At 39.4% G+C, this 23,284-nt stretch overlaps 2 protein-coding genes across 5 annotated transcripts in view; both read left to right on the top strand.

The window, feature by feature from the left end:
- Positions 1–1,677: 1,677 nt before the first annotated feature.
- On the top strand, positions 1,678–8,601 carry osr2 (odd-skipped related transciption factor 2). Of its 3 annotated transcripts, none has more exons than XM_083679258.1 (4): positions 1,678–1,770; positions 6,431–7,133; positions 7,510–7,609; positions 8,096–8,601. In XM_083679258.1, the coding sequence occupies exons 2-4, from the start codon at positions 6,487–6,489 to the stop codon at positions 8,168–8,170; spliced, it is 822 nt and encodes a 273-aa protein (XP_083535384.1). In that variant the 5' UTR covers positions 1,678–1,770; positions 6,431–6,486; the 3' UTR covers positions 8,171–8,601. The 3 variants fall into 3 exon arrangements, with proteins under 3 accessions (XP_083535384.1, XP_083535382.1, XP_083535383.1); XM_083679256.1 differs by having other exon boundaries at positions 8,014–8,601; XM_083679257.1 differs by lacking the exon at positions 1,678–1,770 and adding an exon at positions 4,129–4,302 and having other exon boundaries at positions 8,014–8,601.
- Positions 8,602–12,388: 3,787 nt separating this feature from the next.
- Positions 12,389–23,284, top strand: part of vps13b (vacuolar protein sorting 13 homolog B) — a 244,524-nt gene continuing 233,628 nt past the window's right edge. For both annotated transcript variants that reach the window (XM_083678431.1, XM_083678430.1), the window contains exons 1-3: positions 12,389–12,490; positions 13,139–13,297; positions 15,041–15,184. In XM_083678431.1, the coding sequence (XP_083534557.1) occupies positions 13,151–13,297; positions 15,041–15,184 (291 nt within the window). In that variant the 5' untranslated portion in view covers positions 12,389–12,490; positions 13,139–13,150. The remainder of the gene's footprint in view (positions 12,491–13,138; positions 13,298–15,040; positions 15,185–23,284) is intronic.

The following is a 23,284-nucleotide window of genomic DNA, read 5'->3' as shown; positions in this document are numbered from 1 at the left end:
TGAGAAAATGAGGCCCTTTTCATGAAAAGATGAGGGTCTTTGCACAAAAAACAACCATCCTGAAGCGCTGTTGGGGCAGGATGAGGGCAAGAGTAGGTGGAGATGTGGGGGCTTCAAAACCACAGCAGGTAACAACAGTAACATATCACCCCTGCTGTCATGGACCTGACATCCTGTCTGTCAACCTGCACATACAGAGAGAGACACAGCCCAAGCCTGACTCCGGAGAACCCAGTTGACATCTTTGTCAGACATACTAGATATTACTCTGTCAAGAACTGTGGTGGATGTGAGGATTTCGAACTGCAGAAGAGGTAAAAGATAAGTAGACCTACCTCTAGGAATTGTATGTACACTAAATTATATGTTATATGATTTGTGTAATATTATACACATAGAACCAAAGGTGTGTTGACAATAATTAATCTATGTCACTTTTTCACTTTTTCCTGAAAAAGTTGAAAGGTCACTTTTTCTCAGCCTTACATCGCATGAATGAAATATCAGCAAGACAGCTTAGGTAAATCCCTGCAATGTAAACAACAATCATGTTGCATTACTTTTTATTGCATGAAAAAAAGAACAGCTGGAGAAAAAATCCAAATCAAGACACAATTCCAGTGATAGGCCTATGTTATGCTTATTAAAATGGCAGGTTAAAATGCATTGGCTTTTCGGTTTATTACTGTTGTGACACTGAGGTATAGCCCTGCTGGTTACTACCCATGTCTTGCTCCATTTCGGAGGGACTATAGGTGCTTGTCTACTGTCGCTCATTGTCAGAGGAAGAAGAGTGTCTGCCATTATGGCAGCTGCAGTACTACAACGCTGATACTACTTAACACATAATCACGACGGACGGGGGATTGGGGCCGACAGGGAAGATCTGGAGTCATTAGAACCATTATCCTACCAACCAAAAACACTTTTAGAGCAAGAATACTTTAGGCCTATAGAAGAAGGCTTACAGTTGATGATGTTTCCATTGAGTGACTTTATATACTAGGCTAGCTAATGCTACATCAGATACAGACCCATGTGGCACTTGGCAAGGTAGGGTGCTGCAGGGATTGTGATATCATAAAGAAGCCATACATACTATAAAGGTTATGCAGTATTATTATTTGCTTAGAACAACACAGTGTAGCAGTAGAGTGTGTAAAGCATATAGGTTGCTAAGAACAAAAGACTGAACCAGTCGGTTTCCTCAGGAAGTCAATCGTTTGAATTCTAATTCTCATATCACAGTATCAAGGTTTTAATAGCTCTTTAAAGACAGAACAAATATAGAAGTCATGTCCAATGTAACAATATGAAAGTGAGACATTCATGATTCTATTCTGGAAATACTAAAACGCCAATGTGTTTTATATAGGCCTGACATTATGATGAAGGTAGCTCAGCATGTCCAGTCTATGGGAATTTTATTAGGAGTTTTGATTATCAATTAAGCTTATATTTCTGATTGACCTCAAAGGCAAAGACAATATTTACCAAGGGGTAAGTGGAACGATATCTGAAAATTATTATTGGATATGGATTTCAAATTTTATCAAAATGGAGAAGAAAAAAACATTTTCTTGGTACAGTTCAGTGCAGTTTTTGTTTTCTTGGTATTTTTGTATATCAATAACAATCAGATGCATGTAATCGTTTCCATTTTGTGCTTTTCTTTTCAGTGGAGATGATGTTTCACACAGAGATACGAAACTGAATGAAAACCACAACATTTGCAAGGGTGTCAACACATTCAAATGGAACGTAGTAAAGGTGAAATTCTGCACAACGAAAAATGTCACTTGAGCTCTTATAATTTATCAACCAATGACTGAACTTTACAAAAGCCCACACACTGTCTGAGATGGAACCATCCAATCGCAAGGTTGTCCTGTAATTTCCACTCATTTGATTATTAACCAAACTCTTTGTTCTTCATTTGTTTAATTTGCCCAACGTGCTTGCCTAGTTACGTCAGAGCAATGCAAAAACACTGAACAGGACACTCAGTGATGCAGGCTCTGAGAGTGTGATGCGATTCCTTTTGTTTCTATATTGATTGATCACTTCGGGTAAACGACTGTTGTTTTATACAAATATTCCAATAGTCTTAAATGTATTCAAAGCGTCAACATTTTATAGACATCGGAATTTCAAAAATGTCGATTTCCAATATGGAGACGCAGCACACAACAAACATAGGCTACCACACTAACTTCATTATGCTTCGTTAATGATCTTTAATTTTGCTCAGTGAAGTCATTATTACTGTTGTAGAATTTCATTATAGCTTACTGAAGATAGTCCACTCCGTTAGAACAGCTTGAACAACATCTTTCTCAAGTTGTATCCGTGGTGTGTCACAGATATGTAGGCCTACCAATAGGCGGCACTGCAGACCTGCATTCTGCAGAGCTGCATTCGAGCGCTGTTAGTAATGCAACTGCAGGTTGCTGTGGTGGTGTCATCATTACCCTGTTAACCTGTTTTACATTTACACTGAAGGGTGTAGCTAAGTTACATATTGAATGCAACCCTTGTTCGTTTTATGAAAATCATGCATAATATTATAATTCGTCTGAAATGTTACTGACTTCTAATTAGTGAGACATTGTCATCACTTTGCCTCTCACCGTTGGATTTATAAGGTAGTCTTTTGTTTAGATATATTTTCATTATTGTACTGTTTTTATGTTTTTAAAAAATCACCTCGAAACTACAACCTATTTATTGGCTTACTTATTGTTGTTTTATAAAAAAAAAAAAATGACAGAGTTAATTCGAAGACAATTTAGACCTCCTGTGCAAACGGCATTTATGGAGTAAAAAAGAGAGAATCGAGCGTCTCGGCTCCATAATGTTGCAACGTTGTTCGATAAATACGCCTTTATCTAAGACAGATTTTCGACTTTGAATGAATCAAGAAACATTTTTCTCCTCATAGAACATGAACATTCTTTTGCGTCTCCAAAGAGCAGCACATATTTTAAATGTAATTTCTCTTCCCTATTTAGACAATTCAAGTTAGCTAATTACTCTTAATTAATCTAAAACTAAACTAAATCAATTAAGACTATTCTCTAACATAAAACTCAGCTAGTCTAATTTTGTCAAAGAGGTAGATGTTGTAATTATATGCAGCTTTTTACAATGAAATTTCAACGTGGTAGGCAAAACACAGTCTCTAAAGTTAAGACATTGATTTAAATGGGTGGACTTATTCAGCCGCATTTAATGGCATTTGATCCTGTTTAATATTCTGCTCTCACTCTCAGATATAGGGATCGTTGGTAAGGTGACTAACCCTATGTCAAAGAGGGTATTATTTGGTTTTGATTTGATCACATTTTATGGGTTGCAACAACCTGTTGTTCAGGCAAAAAATGGAGTGGTGGTGGTGGTGATTGCAATGGGGTTACATTTAATTATGTTGAGTCTCGCTCATTGTTATTCATAAGTCGTATAGTTGGCCTCTCTTATTCTAATATGACAGATGTGGATAAAAAAAGACTACATTCAGAAGTTCTAAAACAGTGCAGTGACGGTTCGCCTTGCATCTCGCCAATACACTGATGATCTGTGGAAGTTTTGTTCGAGGGCTTAGACCTCAAAATCATACTTTTACCACTTTTACCAATGAAATAAAGCGTTTAAATGTGTCAGTTCTTACTTTACATGTGCCTTCCATTTACGAAATAAGCATGTTCTCAAATGTATTCTAACCAACTATAAGTCTTGAGAGCACGTTTGAAGTGTGAATTGTAAATTGATTATGTTTTCATCTTGCTATTTGTTTGTCTCCAAGAAAATTGAACTACTCCAAAAAAAAGGAATAAGAAGTGTCAGATGCAGGTTGAGCGCTGAACACCGTCCTCTAGAATCGTAGTTGCTATCCAAACACAAATAAACAGAGAAGAACATTGGAGTTAATCACAGCGAGAAGGCGTGTCCGAGGGCGGGCTAAACGCGCCAGTGCCCGAAGCCCTGAAAAGTGAAGGACCTGTGCTCTTTACGCGCACTCGAGCCGAACTCCGAACAGAGCACGGGACTCTTGCGCGTGTGTCCCTTGAACTCAATAGCGAACATACTTTTAAAATCTCTTTTTAAACCAGTTCTTTGAAACAGTGCGCAAAGTCTACGCATCCAAGAAATCAGTGTCGGCTGGGTATGGCAATGAGACTTTCATGGACGAACTTGGAAGACTTTTGCTGACGTTAAACTGGAGTTCGTCGCCTCTAGGCATTGTGGATTACTGAAATACAACAGAACTCTTTGCGGGTGACCTTTGGCATCTATTTATTGGGGGTAAGATTCTATTTGGCATGATAGTTTGTCTACTACTTGATTACATTACAGCTGTGTTGAAATAGTCCGTGCGCAAAAAGACTGAAAGTTAAAATGAGTTCATCCTATTCATTCTATTAAAAAGTAGCATAACGCGACAGTGAACATGTCAAAATACATAGACTGCTGTCGAAGTGACAATACAGGGTATTAAAGTAAAAGAGAACTAAATGCAAGACGAGATTGTTATTCATTCGGGCATGTGTTGACCAACATTATTAGTCAACACCAACAGCGTGTTGTCCAACAATGTTGCTGCACCTGCCCAATTCTGACAAATAACTCTCCTCTAAAATTAAAAGAAAATGTGAATATTCTTCCACTCATGAGAAAAGATAACTTTAAACACATAGTTAGTGCCAAGACCAAACACTGTACTTGTCAACATGTGGAAGCATACTGTAAATTGCCCAGCCTGAGTGACATACTGTAGCCTACTACATGGTTGTAAAGGTCAATGTTCTAACAATAAATTCTAAGTTACAGTGGATAATGTCATGGCATACAGTGCAATTACGCGGCCGACAGCATTTTTAAATTGAGTTTTGTTTTTATCTCATAACAGTATTTTCAGACGAATGCTGACTAAGCTTTATCAGCTCTCGCTTCATTTTGCGGAATTGTTCTATGGCAACATGTTTGTTATAAAGATAACCCCAATGGGGGTTGCTTCAAAGCATGTATACATTGTATATGGATCTCTAAAAAATCCTCAACTAATCGTCAGCGATCATCACTTATCTGCTTTGCAATCCACAGAAAAACTTGAAAATACAGCCTAGTAGGCCTAAATAGAGTTTTATAGCTTATACACAGTCTCCTCTGCCTTCCCTGTTCGTGCTGTTAAAGAAGTCACGTCCATGCAATAGCGTTACTCTGTGAGCTAAGGAAAACATTACTTTTTAACTTGTGCATGCAACCCCAGTGACAGTCACACAACATTCTCATACATTTCGCTCCTCACCTGAGTGTGCAATATTCAGATAGAGACTAGATGGCCCCTAATGTTGAAAACTATTGGCGATACATCAGTAGGCCTACATTATGGAAACGCATAGTCTAAAATGTAAGATCTACAATCTAAAAGAGAAGTTGTTTAGTTTGCTAGGCCTGTTTTAATAGGATAGCCAACGGAAACAACCGTAAAACCAATATAAATGTATTTTACAACAATATTGTAGGTAAAGTTTATTTTAGGAGATAAGCAGCACTTTGTAGACTATATTGTTCTCAATTAATCTTTGTCACACGCGTGGGGGGAATAACAGGTTTGATCATTTCTGGGAAGATTTAAAAATTCCAAATCTGATTAAGACCATATACATTTAATTTTCTGTTACACAACGTATCATCAACATGAAACTAGTAAGCTATGTTTTGAACATTTAAGAGGCTGATTGGGAATGACATATTGGCCCTGCAAACTACAGCTAAACGCTTCATGGAACCACCGTTTCATAGGCTTACTTCTGTTATTGGAGCTCAATATTGATCTAGTTTCTCTGAATGTGAATAACCTCGAGCTGTAGTAAAACGCCTTTGACATGTTCCCTTCGCACCAAACAACCACTTAGCACGCCAATTATTTTGTATAAGAATTGACTTCTTTTCTTTTTTCTTTTTTTTTTTTACAGATAAATCAATATTGATGCGGTCTATACGCTATGAGCAATTTTGAAATAGGCCAGTAAAATCATACTGCGCTTGTGGTCTATATAGCCGACCACAGTATGTACATAATTTAAGTCAATAATATTAACATGCTGAATTTCAGATAGCGTAATCCAGCTGCACCAGTTTAAGGCCCAGAGATGTTAGGCTATAATTGTCATAACCTCGTACTCAGGCTATAGGCCTATAATATTCATGATTATAGATCAGAAAATCACATGAAGAAAATATGCTCGAAACATAAAAACATGGTCTGATGGCAAACTTTGCTGCATAATATTGTTGGTGTCTGTTTTGGATGTGATGTGTTTACTATTTGCTTATGCTTGTTTACCAGTGTAATTGCAATATTGTAGGCCCTGCAGTTGAGCCACATTTTTACGCTGATAATTTATTTTCTCTTTCATCTCTCAAACAGGGTCGTCACAGTTGTAGAGTTCTGCAGAGGCCTTGACCGTGAAGCCTATCGCCGAAATGGGGAGCAAAGCCTTGCCCGCGCCGATTCCTCTGCACCCGTCCCTTCAGCTGACCAACTACTCCTTCCTCCAAGCTGTCAATACCTTTCCCGCTGCCGTCGACCAGCTCCAGGGACTGTACGGTCTCAGCGCTGTGCAGACGATGCATATGAACCATTGGACACTTGGCTACCCGCACATGCAAGGACTGAGGTCAACCATAACCGAAATGGCAGCGGCCCAGGGCTTAGTGGACCCCAGGTTCACCTTTCCAGCGTTACCGTTCGCTGCGCACCTCTTCCACCCAAAACAAGGCATTCACGTTTTCCCCTCCCTGCACAAGGACAGGCCGAGGTTTGACTTTGCTAACCTTGCCATTGCTGCCACCCAGGAGGACCCACCGAAATCTGGGGATCTTGCAAAGTTGACAGCGGGGCTCGGGGGTGCGATCTCGGAGCTGAACAAACTGTCACCCGACAGAAAACCTACCAGGGGCAGGCTTCCATCAAAGACAAAAAAGGAATTTATCTGCAAGTTCTGTGGCAGGCATTTCACCAAGTCATACAACCTCCTCATCCACGAGAGGACCCACACAGACGAACGGCCCTATACCTGTGATATTTGCCACAAGGCCTTCAGAAGACAAGATCATCTGCGAGACCATAGGTAAAGATTTTTGTGATGTCTTTCCTGGACAAAAAGTTGCATGTTGTATTGGTACACTGTTCACTGTCGATATACTAAGATGAGTCATGTTATGTAATTATATTGCCAAGTTTATATACATTTGATATTGTTCACTGAATGCAATATTGTACAGCGAATTCAGACATAATTACTTCATGTTTGTAATGACCTATGCCTGCAGTCTTGTCTATACTCCATGAGGGCGCTAAAGCCCTTTTATGATCCGGAATATAGGCATATAGTGTAACTTGCAGAATGGACACATGACTGACGGGCTTGTGAGAGCCACAAACAAACCACTGCAGGTATGGATTTCACAGTTTTAATCACATATCCTCCGTGTTTTAATTTTCAGGTACATCCACTCCAAGGAAAAACCATTCAAATGTCAAGAGTGTGGGAAAGGATTTTGTCAATCACGAACTTTAGCCGTCCATAAAACATTACATATGCAGGTAAGCAGTGTAAACATATTATTTGCCATGACACAAACATGTTAATCAACACTAGAGCGTGTGTAAGCTGTTTGATGGTAGCATTGTGCACTCTGTGTGTTTATTGCGCATGGTTCACTGCATGCTCATTGATAAGAAAATGCATAATGGCGGTAAATAAAAATGTCTGTGGTGGCCTAGTGACAATATTTGAATCATATTTGCACATTCTTTGCAATAATTGAATTACTATTATACATTGTGATACAAATATAGGATATACACCTTACATTTTCTTAGAACGCATTACCCAGGAAAGGCCTAACAATTGGCACCACACAGTGTAATTCAAGTGATTAAAATTAGAATATACAATATTACAAAGTTAAAGGGAATAATCCTTTGCTATCTTTAAATCTAAACAGGAATCTCCTCACAAATGCCCCACATGCGGAAGAACCTTTAATCAAAGAAGTAACCTGAAAACTCACCTTCTCACCCATACAGACATCAAGCCCTACAGCTGTGACCGGTGCGGAAAGGTGTTTCGGCGCAACTGTGACTTGCGACGGCACAGTTTGACGCACACCCCTCATCAGGACTACTAGCCGAGAAGGCTGGACACAAAAACAAATAAAACGGACAAAACAGAGGAGACAACTCAACGAACTTTTTTCTCTCCATTCAAAAAGACTCGCAAAATGAGGACACATAACATTACAATGGACTGATGGCGTCTCAAATAAGAAGCAATGAGCCATGCCGTGTCATCTTCCACATCAGCTGTAAATATCAAGACTTTTGGAATCCATGTAAATAATGTTTTTGTTTTGTATTTACTTGACTCTGTTGAATTAAAAGTTGTTTAAAACAACCCTAAGTTTAAAATATGTTAAAATGTATTTTAGAAATAAAGCAAGTTAAATATTCCCATTGGTGATGTTCTTTTTCCTGAGTGCTCTTTGAGACATGAAAGGTATTATTAGCCTGTGCTCAAAGTAGAGCAAAGTAGAACAGTGCACTTTTGAACCATGAAAATCAGATTGAGAGGCTAGGTTATATTACTTGAAGTTTTCTACACCATTTTATCGTTTTTTTTAATCGTAGAAAACATGAATTGATTGTGAGTAGGCCTACAGACCACATATGCCTCAAGTTACAACGTTCTTGGCTAACACGTTATTTTAAGAACCTTTTTTTTTATTGGAAATGAATGACGCACCGCGGTGTAGGGGAGGGGGTGCAGCATATAATGACACCAATTTTTATACTATCTTTGATATTTTAAATAAAGTTATTTTGGTCTAAGTTAATCCTTGTTGACGATTGTTATCATTACCATTATCAATATTATAATAATTATTCGTATAATAATTATAATTATCATGAACATTTCTTGTAGGTTGTTAATATTAGCCCTATAACCATCCTCCATCTGACACCAAAAGCAGCTCATTAGCGTTATATTAGCAGCATTAGCAGCAGTGTAAGAAGCCATATCAAATACCTCTTCGTCACCTCTGATATCATTTTTATAAGTTGAGGTAGCCTTCTGTGTGGCAAGAGGACGCACATAATCATCACGCTGTTTTCCTAAAGTATTTTTTAGCTAAAATAAATAGGCTTCACATTTTGCTTTTTGTAATGTATTATTATTATTTATATTATTATTGATATGATCATGATTATTATTATTACTACTATTATTCGCTTCAGCATAATCATTAGGAGTCACAAAACACAGTTATAGCCTAATTACAAACATTATTATTGAAATAATGTTCTTTATCATTATACTAAATACTCATACTCAGAGACTGCCTAAGGGTGTCATAATGATAGATAATCGAGCATACATCTAACACTTTTTCGTATCATGTTTTTGAGATGCCAAGAAAACCTCTTGGCTGAATGGATAAACGCAAGAATTCACATGAACTTGCCAGGCCATGGGGAACTTGCTGTAAACTAATAAGACTCAGTCTTATGTTTTGGTAAGCCTATCTGCGTCCTCAACTGTTCCATCGGAATAAACAAGTGTGATGTAATATATAATATATTCTGTTCGCACTCGCTCTCTCTCTCTCTCTCTCTCTCTCTCTCTCTCTCTCTCTCTCTCTCTTTCTCTGATATGTGAAAACCTGACAGCCATGTGGTAACGATGCTCAATTTCTGTCTTTGTATTTACTTTATTGACCTCTAAACAACACTGACGGTTGAATTTTTGTAACACAACGCCTAACATTTGACCCAGGAGCACGTTGTATATGAAGATACTTTCTGAGATCTGATGAAAGAAAAACACTGCTTTGCTGTCTTCATTTGCTTTCAACCTGATGCATGTAGGTCAACGTTAGGCCTACATACTGTGCAAGTATGATATGGTGCAATATCATGATTTCGATGATGATACAATACAAAAACATCAACAAAAATGGTAAAATCATGGAAAAATACCTGACAACAATAGACTAAAACTATCAGGCCAGCATCATTAATGATAACCGTGGGTGTTATAATCATATAAATTAATCAATTACCAATAAAGTCTTCACCAAAAATTAGACAATTCACATTTTAATTATGACAGTCATTTTAAACTATACTCTTTATACCACAATAATTAATTTATTGTTCAATCTGTGACGTTTCACCGAAAAGAGAGAAGAACACGCCGCAAACATTTGTTTCACCGTTTGGATAATAAAACGATAATGACGATGATGATTGAAATAAAAACGACAGTACAAGTGCAATAATAATAATAATAATAATTATTATTATTATTATTGTTATTATTGTCATTATAATAATAATCATTATTATTATTACTACTATGATACAGTAATCGTAATTATAATAATAATAATAATAATAATAACATCTCACGGTCACCAATTTGAATGTAGAACATCAGAACACTGCTTCTTCACTGAAGCATAATCGAAAATGATGGCCTCTAAATATATATATATATATATACAAATGTTATCGGTCTGAGTTAAAATAACCCTAGCAAAAAAACTAAACGAGTTTGATGTGTAATCTGTCGGCACATTAAGACCACTCTCCACCACAAAGTTTTCACACATTTAAAGGGGAAAATAACCTTTCCACAAAGGTTCAGCTTTAGCCTAAAATGCCGCGGAGACCTCTTAGGGTGAAACTCGAGGAAGTGGCTCTTAAAACGGAATATAGAGCTGTAGAGCTGTCAAATTTCCTACCTTTGACACGCGTTCATGAATGTGGCCTTTGCTCAAACAAAATTCAATCAGCGCTTCATTTTCTTGGGTACTATTAATGTTACTCCAAACAAAAACAGATTAGCACAAGATTAAAACAGATATTTGCACATATTTACTTCAAATTCACAACAAATCTTCAAGGTGAGGTGCCACTTTTAAAATAATTGACAAAACAGGGCCTTTTACTCACCAATAATAGTATAAGCATTTAACCTCTATCTAATAAACATAAGGAATTATCCATGTCTTTATCCAATTATCCAATAGTGGCTGTCACCATACTTTCTTCAAATTCCTACTTTTGGAATCAGTGGAGCATTTTCAGATATCATCATGCTTCTTTGCAGTTAATCTTCAATTAAAGACTTTTATAACCTTAATGTTTCAAAGAAATGGGATTAATTAGCCTAGTCATTAATTTAAAACACGTAAATTCAATGGGCATGTTGCAAGAAATTCCTCACAGTGACAGAGTTTTCTACAAAATGTGTAATATTATGATTGCACATCAAAGGAGCAGTTACATTGACTATTGGCTGGAACAAATCCTCTCTCTAAATAATTTCAGTGCAAGGACACATGTTCGTACCAAACTCATGCCAAGTCAGTGCACACACCACTGAGGGCTAAGAATGGAGAGTCACATGGCCAAATTCAACAGTAAATAGCTATATGTGGACTGTGTCCTCAGAGGGCTTATCTTTTTTGAAAGAATAAAGGCTACACACCACAAATGCTCACTCACTACTTAGTGACTCTGTCAACATGACCTGCTATTAGACAAACCCCCACAAAAGAAGCCATGCAAAGCAAATGTTAAACCAATTCAGGCAAAACGTGTAGACATTTCTGTGATGTAACAAGATACTGAATATAAGATACCTCAGATCAGGGGGCATTAGAGGGCTATACAGAATGACTAAGTGGTGTGGAGACAACCTTTTTCTACCTAAAGAACAACATGAAGAAGACAGAGGTATGTATCAAAAATGTGCAGGAGATTGGAAACAGAGGAAAACATGGGACATATGAAGCATGTCTGTGACACAATCTCATCTATATGCAATAGTTTGGTCACAGTGCTCAAATGAGTGACAGCTGAATAACCTATATCATATTGCCAATAATGTTAATATCACACATTTTAAATCATTTATTCACACAGCGTACGGCTCACACACAATGGTAAATTAATTGTTTACCTATTGTCCATATAAATATAGAGGCCTATATCTTTTGGGGAGTATCTTTGGGGTCATGAATGAGAGGGGGTGAGGAGAGAGACTGTGCTTGGGGATAATAACTTCAGCAGGTTATTATTATTAACCCGTATATATAGCCCACTCGACCTGACGAAACTGTAGTAGCTTCGCTTTGACTGAAAGGGAAATGATGGGGGACGGGACGCAGACAGGCATATACGGGATTCGAACCCTAATGCATGGTTCGGAGTCTTCTAGTATTCAGCGCAAGTTTACTACGGAGGGCGTTTCTGTTTCTGCGTAAAAGGAAATGACGAAGGAGACTCTAGCACGCGGAAGTCTGTTGTTGTTGATGATGATGACGTTTGGGTGAAACAGTTGTGGGTGGCTACAGCTAAACGCGATGAATTAACTAATGTGGAACTAAAGAAATACATAGAAACTGCGGTAATCAAGTAAGGACATACATTTGATCTGAATAGAATGCAAAATTGATAAGATTCATTTCGCATGTTGTCGTTTTAGAGTACTATCTACCCTAGCTAGCTAACTGCTACCAAGCTACTGCTGCTGCCACTTGACTCCCACTGTGGAGAGAGAGAGGTGGCTATCTTGACAGCTAGCATAGCTAGCTAGGTATCTAGCTGTCATGAGTTAGCTAGCTAGGAAGCAAACACTCATTATCATACGTTGATAATGATATACAGTCTCCACCAAGCCACCAGAAATGCGCAAGTCAGCTTTGCTAAGTAAGGTGTAGCCCACACGTTACTTGACATAGTTCAAGAGCTCAAGAGCTAGCTAAAGATAGCTAGCCAACCCTATGCTAAACATGTGTGGACATTCCAACTTTTGTATCTATCTATCTATCTATCTATCTATCTATCTCTGTCTATCTATCTATTAGTTCTTGTCAAGCTGTGGTGAACTGTAAATGTTTCAATGAAGCCCCTTTTTTGAGAGATATAATAAAGCACATACTGTAGCACTGTATATAACATGTATGTTAATGAGAAGGTTATTCAGGAGCATTTTAGATTTCTGTCTTTGAATCGTCTTCTAAAATGGGTTCACATTTTTGTCCATTGTGCTCTTGTACACAGGGCAGAGGAAAGATGCTTGAGTCCTACGTCACGCCGCTGCTGATGAGCTATGTGAATAAATACATCAAGAATCTGAAGCCATCTGACCTGCAACTGTCTCTCTGGGGAGGAGATGTAGTGCTAAGCAAGTTGGATCTAAAGTTGGATGTCTTGGAGCAGGTACAGTATGACATGAGTTGACCTGTTCATAAGCTGGAACACTTTGCATGAAGGGGTCAGGGGCCGCCTATGTTATATATTAGGTTGACAGTTGACTGTTGAGTTTTAGTTTATAGATAGTGTCTGAATCAGTTATAAACAGTTGTAACTCAATCCCTTTTTGGTAACCCCAACACTGAAGTGATCTCACGCACATTTTTAATCATGGAGTGACATCATGACTGTTTATAAGTGAATTGATTAAAAAAACAATTTCTTAATGAATAGCTATAATTTCTTTGAAATGATTATAAATGCTTCACAAATACTCTATCTATCTATCTATCTATCTATCTATATCTATATATATTAATGTATACCATAATGTAAAGTGTTACCTTGCAATCAGCTTACCTGGGTTACATGCAGAAATGTGACATTTAGAAAAAAATAATGAGTGACTGACCAATGACTCCAAATTGATAATTGCGTCACCTCTAGGTCTGGGGTCACTTGTTCTTGACCTTGGCCAAACTTCTGTCACTGTGCCCACTTGTCTGTTGCTGCTCAATAGTGACACCCAGGGACGTGCAGTGGGACCCCACTGCTTTGCTGATGTCCCACTGCACTGTGTTTGTTGGAAAATGCCTTAGCAGTGTGTGTGTGTGTGTGAAATCCTTAACATCTTATCAGAAGAGTCACTTCTGAGGCATGTTTTTATAAAACTCACTATTCTCACTGTTTTTGTTCAATTTACTTTTGTGTTATCGTTCAGGCATTGAAGCCTTAACAGAATCAAATAGTGCCTAAACATGGACCATGACCCAATTCCTGCACAATATTATTCACGTTGACATATTCTTACTGAAGTTAGATTTACTTGGATATTTTGCTTTGCTTTTGTTATTTTGACACAATGTGCTTTTTACACATGTAATATCTGGAATGGATCAATGTGCCAAGAGCTGAGAGTGTTTTCCCTTCCCAAGAGTGGATCTTAACTGTTACTTAAGAGTAGAAAAAAGCTCTACCAACAAAGAACATGACGAAAGTTCTTATTGGAAGCAGATTTCAGCCAACTGACAGTGAGAATGTATTATGACTTGGATGTGTAACGCTATGTTAAAATCTTGACTGTTTTTTTTATTTTATTTTTTATTCCTTTTGTAGTTTTTGTTGTACTGAATTTGGACAATGTATAATCTGCAGAGAAGCAATTAGAAATCGTCCTCTCAGGGTTCGCATACAGACATGCTGTAAATCCATGACAGCTTTTGCTCAAAAATATGTTTAATTATTAGCTTTTGGCTTGGAGTAGTGGAAGAAGCATGCAAAGCTTTGTAGGCAGTCTGGCATCATGGGACGTATATTCTTGCGCATAGAGTAGACTAGTTCAAGATGCAGAATAGTGACTTTATTTAACCCTTATATTACCAAGTAAGTTGACTGAGAATACTGTATGTTCTCGATTGCATTTGGAGGCATTAGTATAGAGGTAGATTTGAGGGTTTAGGACGAGTGTCTCCTACTGGTTTTCCAACACAATTCCAAGCAGCTTGTTTGATCTTGAGATGAGACCAGGCTCAACCCTTGTTTGGCTTCAGAACTGAATCTGCAGGGAGATACAGGGTGCTGTGCTATGGATGCTTGCCGCTTTTATTTTCCAAAGAAAAACAAAAATGTACTGCTACAGCAGTTTTACCCTCTTATCCTGCGTGTTGTCCACCACAGCCACTCACATTGTCACTTTCTACCTTGTTTTAGGAGTTGAAGCTTCCCTTTACCTTCCTGAGTGGTCACATCCACGAGCTGAGGATTCATGTACCATGGACCAAGCTGGGCTCCGAGGCTGTGGTTATCACCATCAACACCATGGAGTGCATCCTCAAACTGAAGGATGGAGCCCAGGTTAGTGCTGCTTTGTTCTAATGCCTGTGACCCCTAATTCACCCCTAGCATTATTGACCTACAGGAACATATGCGGTAGGTTTAGAGCACATTTGGTAGAGCGTGGTGCTTATAATGCTCAGGTCATGGGTTCAATTTCAGTTAGGACCATTTACAAGAAAGTATGCATTCACTGCATTGTAAGTTGCTTTGCCTAAAAGAGTCCACCTAAGGCATATGAATACTTCATATTACTAATAAATTCTGTCTTGCTTTCTTCAGTCCTCTCCTCAGAAGTCCTTACCCTTACAGCAGTTCAACAGCCCATGGCTCGTGCCACCACTTTCTTCAAGTTGGCTTAGGTGCTCAAGCAGGGGTGCGCTCATTTGAATTAATTTGACACGTCGTTTCTAGTCTGGCCGCTCGAATTCAAAGGTTTGCGTCTCCAATGAGCTGGCGTAAGCAGAGGCGATTAACTGCAGATCCCCAAAGCACCAGACTAAATCTGAAATCATAGGCCCTCAGTGTAGCATGGTGGAGAGACTGTTTAACTACAGCCACACTTACTGATGATTGAACACCATCATGTTATCACCATTTAGTTATTGTGTGGTAACGTTCTACCCAGACATGGCTTAAACTTGTTAATTTGACACTGCTAAGTAGCAGTTTCTTTTATCTTCTTGATCAATGCTTAATTATTCTTGATGAGTTGGTCTAGGAATGCCTTGAGGAAAATAAGAAAACAAAACAAAGAAACCAAAAGCAAATAAATCACTGCCTCCTTAGGGAGAGATGATGTCATGCCTTCTATACAGTCCTCTTGTATTTTTGATCTACGTTTTCAAAAGCTGTTGGGAGAAAAACATGCGTTGGCGATGGCTTTAAAGGAGGACTTCAATGAAGAGCACATTTGGGATCTCTGGGATAAGACTAGTGTGTCGTCATCCATGCTACCAGAATTAAACATTTGCAAATGCTCTTTTAATTCCTCTTGAAATGTGGCTGCCTTGATTCAAACCAGTCAGGTCTCAACATAAGGCAGAGATGAGCAATTGAGTGGAAATTGCTACTTTAAAAGTGTTTGTGCCTTCAGTTTTTATATTCAAGACAACACTATCATTCAGCAATTTACCCTTCAGAACAAGTATAACTCCATTGACCATTGACCAGAAATATCCAGACCTCAGAATTATAGTGTTGCTGGTAATTCCACCACTGGTATTTTACCATTGAACCATATAGCCTATTACTTTGGCAAGTTAATAGAAAACGTTCTATTGGTGAACTCCTTATAACATTCAGACACCAATCATTCTTGTGTCAAGACAGTCCCACTTCTCTAGCAACTCAAGCTGAACATTTAACAAAAAGGAACGATTATGTCCTTGTAGTTGATCAGTAAAAAGCTACTTTGAGTCATGGCACCACCAGGATCTGCAATCTGAAAACGATTACCAAAGAGAAATATTTATATTATTTTATTTAGGTTTGATTATAAATATTTTCATATCGGAAAACGGAGTATGAAAGACATTTTTCTGAGATTTATTTTTGCAGAAGAGTCTGGTCGTACCTATGCCACCCATGCAGTTGCCAAATAGAAAGCCGAGCTCAGAGCTGGCTTGTATGAGAAGGTGGAAGTTTCAAGGCCAGATGTCCCAGAAGAAACACATTTCAAGGGAAGTCAATTACAGCTAATTATATAGACTGCAGCAAAAGATTTGTAACACATGAGCTTGAGCAGCCCAGAACTAATGGTAAATATCATACTATGCAGATGGCTACTGCTGAAGTGATCAAATTTCCAGCCCTATGGAAATTCTAACTTGTTTTTATGCTCCGTGCACAGCTTAAGGTCATGAGGTACCAGTGTAATGCACTCTCATGTACTCTCAAAACAAGTATTTGTTACAGATGTTTTCTAAAGGTTTCCCGGTCAAGAAAGGATTTTTGGAAAATTGTAAATGACATTTGGACAAATTATTCAATGGTATGCACACCCGAGAGACACAATTTGGAGTGAAGCCAGACTTCCAACAGAAGTCCTAGCAGGAGGAATTTAAATGAGCCGCTACACTTCTTTCCTATCTGAGGGGGAGGTAGCAGGGGCCCTCGCCGTTAGTTCTGAGGCCAAGAAAATAGAAGCTGGGTTTTTATCCCCCTGATTAGTGAAATTTACCACATTTATTACATTCATTTATTACATTCATTTATTACGTTTGATAGAAGGTATTTATTATACATCTCCTCCAAAGGATAGCACCCTCGCAGCAGTGTCCAGATGCTCTGTGAGAAGGGAAAAGTGGCTCCTGCTGGCCCTTCTCCTACTCTTCCAGCAGAGACCTGGTTCCTCAGGTGGTGTGTTACCCCAACCGTGTACACCCAGGGCCAGGTCCAGTTCTAATCAGGGAGTTTAGAGTAGGCATATGTTAAAGTTAGGTCATAACGGTGTTAAGTGATTTTGATATAGACTGACTGATTGAAAATAAAGTTTTTTTCTTAAGGATGAAAACTGAATGGAAAATATTACACTTAAATTTAGTAGATTAGTGTTTTTTTGCGTGCGGAAACATGGTGGTAGGCCAGGCCTCATGCGGCCAAAGTGTGGAAATGATAAATGATATAATTAATATCGTTTGTTTTCATAATTACAGTTAGAGCCTGAGTACTTGCCTGTAAAAACATCCATGTGCCTTTTGAAGTTCATTAGGGTTGTGTAATTTGAGTGGAATTATTTGTTCTCGTTTCCTCCTGAGAGAGGAACTCGGTAATATTAGGATATTCAAATTGCCTGAGTGCCCATCTGCTAAGCACAGAGCACACAATTATAGTTTCCAGAAAACGTGGAAATTTGGGCGTTTAGCAGCAGTTTGAGATTATAGCTCCTGCTGACAGTGTAATTGCCTAAAATAGGCTTTAATGAGGACTTTTGGTACAGAAATATGGTAACCGAAAAAATGTTGTCAGCTCGTAGACATTTGTTTTACAAACCCGAGGGCATTCATGAACAATGTATTAGGCCTAAGTTTGGTGCATGTTACAGTCAGATCCTGTGTCAGTCAGTTACATTTAGATTACCCCCTATATCCTGTAAGGGTGGCTTAGGAAGTCCTGATTCTTCTCATTCCTCTAATCATTTTAGCCTCCCAGCAAGGCAAGATTACTCCTGGAATGCAGAGCCACAATATTTTGTGGAAAGTTATGAAACCATTAAAAACCAGGACTCTAAAGTAGGGAACATTTCTGTATCCTCATCAATATACAGTACAATCACATTTTTTCATCATGTAACCTACATGTGATTCATTAGGCCTATTTGTTATTATGTATGTACAGTATTATCTTTTTGGATTTTACTGTCTTACTGGTGGTTAATATATGATGTGAAGTATTCGTGTAGACAGGCCCATGTGAAATTAGTCTAAGCCACCATCTATGCCTAAGTGCTTGCAATATTTAACAGGAGATTGGTTACGGGGATGAAAAGGGTTTGTAGCAGTTAACTGGAAAGTTGTCTTGCTCAGAGTCTGTTGAACTGCTCTCCTACACGGCTAGTGGCCATACATCTCGCTGCGGTTATTAGATACAAGTGATCTGTTTGATCTGCACCCACTGTAAATTAAAAAGGAACCTAAAATAGACATGAAATGCAGAGATGAAACAATGGCTTTAAATCTGTCATTACATGTGAAGGGCTCCTATTGAAACCTTAGTTATTAATAGCCAACAGAAGGACCTCATCTAAAAACTTGATTTGTCAAAGTAAGAGCACGCTGAGGTTTCTGGCGAATCCAACAGAATCCACAAAGTTTTCTGATCAACGCTTAGTACATGGAAATAGAATGCTAGCCAATTATTAACAGCTAATTGTATAAAAAAAATATGTTCCAAGGATGGCTGTGGTAGAGTGTATTATTTGCAATTTCTTGTCTTACTAGATTGTTTCAAAATGTCGGGGGAAAAAAAAAAGAAGGTTGCTTTTATTTATAAAGGCAGAATAGAAATGTAAACAGTTGTTGCAAACATTTGTGTCCAGCTAGATAGTATTTAGTTAGTTTGTCTGTTTTTCCCATATGTACAGTATGACCTTTTGTTTGGGATTATTTGAGAAGATCAGATATCAATTAGCAGCAGGGAAGTTCACCCAGCAGCCATTTTATTGCCAGAGAACTTTCATTCAGTGTTTAAGAAGCCTTGAAGAAGGATAAGTAGCATATGTGTGGGAGAGCATATCTCTTTGTGGTGCAATGCACATACATTTGGCTTTAAACATCACCACTTGGGTCCTATAAAACTAGAAAAAGGGTCTTTCCCATACACACCATCATCTGCCTTCGAACTTAACACTCTCTCTTGAGTTTAATGGATGAAACATTGTGGAGGCAGAGGAAATTCCTTAGACTTGTGGTGGCTGTTTTTAAGAGTCTCGCTGTATTTGTAGCTGGTTGCAGCACGTGAGCAAGACTTGTCTGGGCTGTCCCTCCTGAATGCTTAATTAAAGAGTTAACAGCTAGCATTGATGTAATGTAGCCAAATTGGGGACATTTTTCAGATCCGCTTAAACTGCAGCAGATGTTGAAGATGAGGTGTGATCAATAAAATCAGAGAACGACTGGACAGCAGTGAGAGGGGCAATCACACTCCACTGGCTCTCTCTCTCTCTTTCTTTTTTTTTTTTTTTTTTTACGAGACAAAGATAAGGGTTGGGTTTCTGAGGAGGTCTTTCTGGGTTTGGCGCAACACACGGCTTGATCTGGAGTTTTACGGCTGCTCTGTGGATTTGCTCCTGATGTGGAGTTTCTGATTGATGCATTGCCTCAAGATGATTTGGGGAGGTGCCTCCGAGACTTGTTGGTTTGGCATCAATTCATGAGGCCTTTCTTCTGCAGATTCCTTCCAAAGTATTTTTAGTGCCTTCACAACCTCATTGCTTCTAAATAATGGATAATACATGTGAATTAGGGGCACACTTTCACTTTAAACATTTCTCCCAAAAAAAAAAACAAGCTGTTATTCCACTAGCTCCACTACGCTCTACACTTCTCAAGGCCTCCCCTCAACAGCCTTATTGCCTTGATAGATCACCTTTTAAATGGCTATAATACCACATTGAGGACAAATCGTAGGGCCCAAAACATGTCACCCTAATTGCACTGCTGACTTTCACAACAGGAGCTACTCTCCTCTGCATGCTACAATCTGTGGTTTCCCACCCAGGAGTTCATCCCACAACCCACTGATTAGGCCGCCAGAGACGCCCGCGCTGTTCCCCAGAGTACTTCTGTCTATCAAGAATGGTCACTGATGTAAACGACTAAACTGCTGTCGACTTTTCTTTTCCCAGTCTCTTGCCTCCTTGGTAGCTCCAACCATTACCACCATGAGGACAGACGCAGGTTTAATTTACCCCCGCCACACCCCTTATCCGAATGCGTAGTGATCCAGTCTCTTCAGCTGCTCAAGCCTGCGTGTACAGTTGTTTGAGAGAGAGAGAGAGAGCGAGAGAGAGAGAGAGACCCTAGTCTAGTGCCCATACTCATCTGCAAAGTAAGAAATACAAAGGGAAAAGTTGAGCTAGTAAAAGAAAACAGCCTGTGGAAGTTTGTAATCAGATAGCACAAACTGGATAATCTCTGTCCCAATGCCATCCGGAAATCTTGCCTTTGATTCCCCAGCTTGCAGAGAGCAAATGGCTTACAGAGATTCCACCATAAATCCGTCTGATCAGCAGCTCTGCTGTGCGCCTTTTCTTCAGGAGTGCGGAGGCACAGGGAAGACGTGCAGCTTTTAGAATGTGTTTTTCTTATAACCACCTACAGCTACTAGTAATAGCCAAACCCTTCTCTGCTGGTACCGTGACGATGTCAAACTAGTGATATCCTATAAGGATGGACAGTTTAGGCTGGGAGTAAGCATGTGTATATTGTATGTGTTTTGACATTTGTTTGTGTGCAGTCTTTTGTGTGTGTGTGTGTTACAGAGAAAGAGACAAAGAGACAGACAGAGAGAAAGAGAGGATGTGTGTGTGTGTGTGTTTGTGTGTGTAAATGTGTATATGTGTGCATGTGAATGGAGGTGCAACAGTGAGAAACAGCAGTATCAGTGTGAGGGGAGGGAGGGAGGGAGGGAGGGAGGGAGCTCTAGATGAGATGTGTTTATACTGTGGCAGGCCCTCAGGTAAACTTGCCTGAAAGCCCACAACCACTGTTTGTTTAGTGACCTCTCTGCACCCTGGCCCGCCACACTCCACAGGCCCCATATGGGCACATTGGAAAAACACAGGCCTGTATATTTTCACAGCCAAATTCATCAAAGAAAGGTGAAGGTTTGATCACTGTGGACCTCACACTCACGTGTTGACTTGGGATTGGGGTCCCCAGCTCCTAAGTTGTCTACAGTGTATTGAATTGGTCAGTGATAGTATCTATGTGGCACTCTACAATGGGTCTGTATAATACTCTCCTATATGATTAGATTCTATTATAATAATAGTATTTTCCCCCCCCCCAAGGGATTTCGCTTGTGGTGCTGTTGTTAAGGGATGCTGATGGACGAGGATTTTGTGCTTATTATGTAGTCTTGTGGTCCCCTGTGGCTCAGTGGGTAGAGCATGCCGCTAACAACGCTTAGGTTGTGGGTTTGATTCCCGCTGGGACCATATATACTGAAATGTATGCACTCACTGCAATGTAAGTCGCTTTGGATAAAAGCGTCAGCTAAATGGAACATATGATATATCATATTAGTAATTTGGTGTAGAACTCGAGGATCTCTTTGTTTGTAAAGCCTTGGGCTAGCTACACAGTAGTGGGTTTCAATAGCCATAGTGGAGTGCGGCGCCCTCCCGATGCCACAATCGTTACACCATAGTGACAAGGCCTACTGTATCGGTCTCTAAACTGAAATTCCACGTTGATTCAAAGCATCTGCAGAAGTGGATAGTGAAATGTGTCATTCAGGCGGCCGCCCCGCTCCCACTTCCCTCAATCTGAGTCAGTAGTGCTCAGTAACTAACTTTGACTGAGGTCGGTTCTCTGGTGGTCATTTATAGCAGGCTGAGGTTACTGCGCGCCTCAGATGCTTCTCAGACACAGGAAAAGCCGTCGGAAAAATTAAACCCCAGGGGTTTCCTGCGTCCACTGAGTCAGCCGGTGATCAATACATGCTGGATGACAGGATGCTCGCGCTCCACAGCCTAATCCCTCCTCGGAGGCTATCCGGACAGGAGGTCTCCCAGTGGCAGCTACTAGCCCTGCTGCTGATGCACTGAGGTCTACTAAGACCTTGAGATTGTACGGCATTTAGGGACGGACTTTTTTTTCTCTTCTATTCAATTCAATCCAATACAGCTGGATTTAACTCCATCAGGGGTCATTTAGAAAACATTTGAGTGTTGCGTTTGAGTATATGTGTTGCAGTATCATTGTGAATGCGATACAGTATCATTCTTCCACTTTCACGGCTTTAGATGGAATGAGTGGTTTGTCTTTTTTTTTTTTTTTTTTTTTTTTTTTATGTTAGGCTTCTCTTTTTGTGTCACCACCGCCCTCTACCCCTTTTTAGATGGAGTGATTGGTTTGACAATTTATGTTTGGTGGGAAAAAGATGGCTTTTAAGGAGTAACACAGTAACTGGGAGCCCTGCCTTGTATAAGTCTCTCTGTGGAGAAAGGTAGGTTTGTATGGCTTCCTGTTACACAAACTGTGGGTGGTCCAAGTTTTATGTCTCAGGGTGAGTGTGTGCTCCATTTAGCAGACCCTCACCCCTTTGACCTATGAATAATTCCAGTCTTATTATAGAAATGATGACACATATAAGGAGCCTGGCCATGTTTTCAACCAATAAAAACGAGTGATGCAGAGAAAGCCGCCGCGCTATTGACATAAAACATAGATTTTTCTTTTGACTTAATCGTACAGGCCTAGACAGTTGCGTCTGTGCTGTGAAAGTAGAGGGATTTTCTCTTCAAATCTAGCTGTCCTGTTCTAGCGTAGTCTATTTCTCTTCCTGTCTGACTTTTTGATATATTGTTGAGAAAGTGGGAGCCACTTGCCCCAGAGTGTGTTGGAGTAGGTAGTGTTTGCTTTCATCTCGGCCAGCCTGGGCTCTGGGATGTGT

Source organism: Argentina silus, assembly GCF_951799395.1.
Source record: "Argentina silus genome assembly, chromosome: 10".
Classification (NCBI taxonomy): domain Eukaryota; kingdom Metazoa; phylum Chordata; class Actinopteri; order Argentiniformes; family Argentinidae; genus Argentina; species Argentina silus.
Note: the sequence above shows the minus strand (reverse complement) of the source record. Positions and strands in the feature narration are given on the sequence as shown.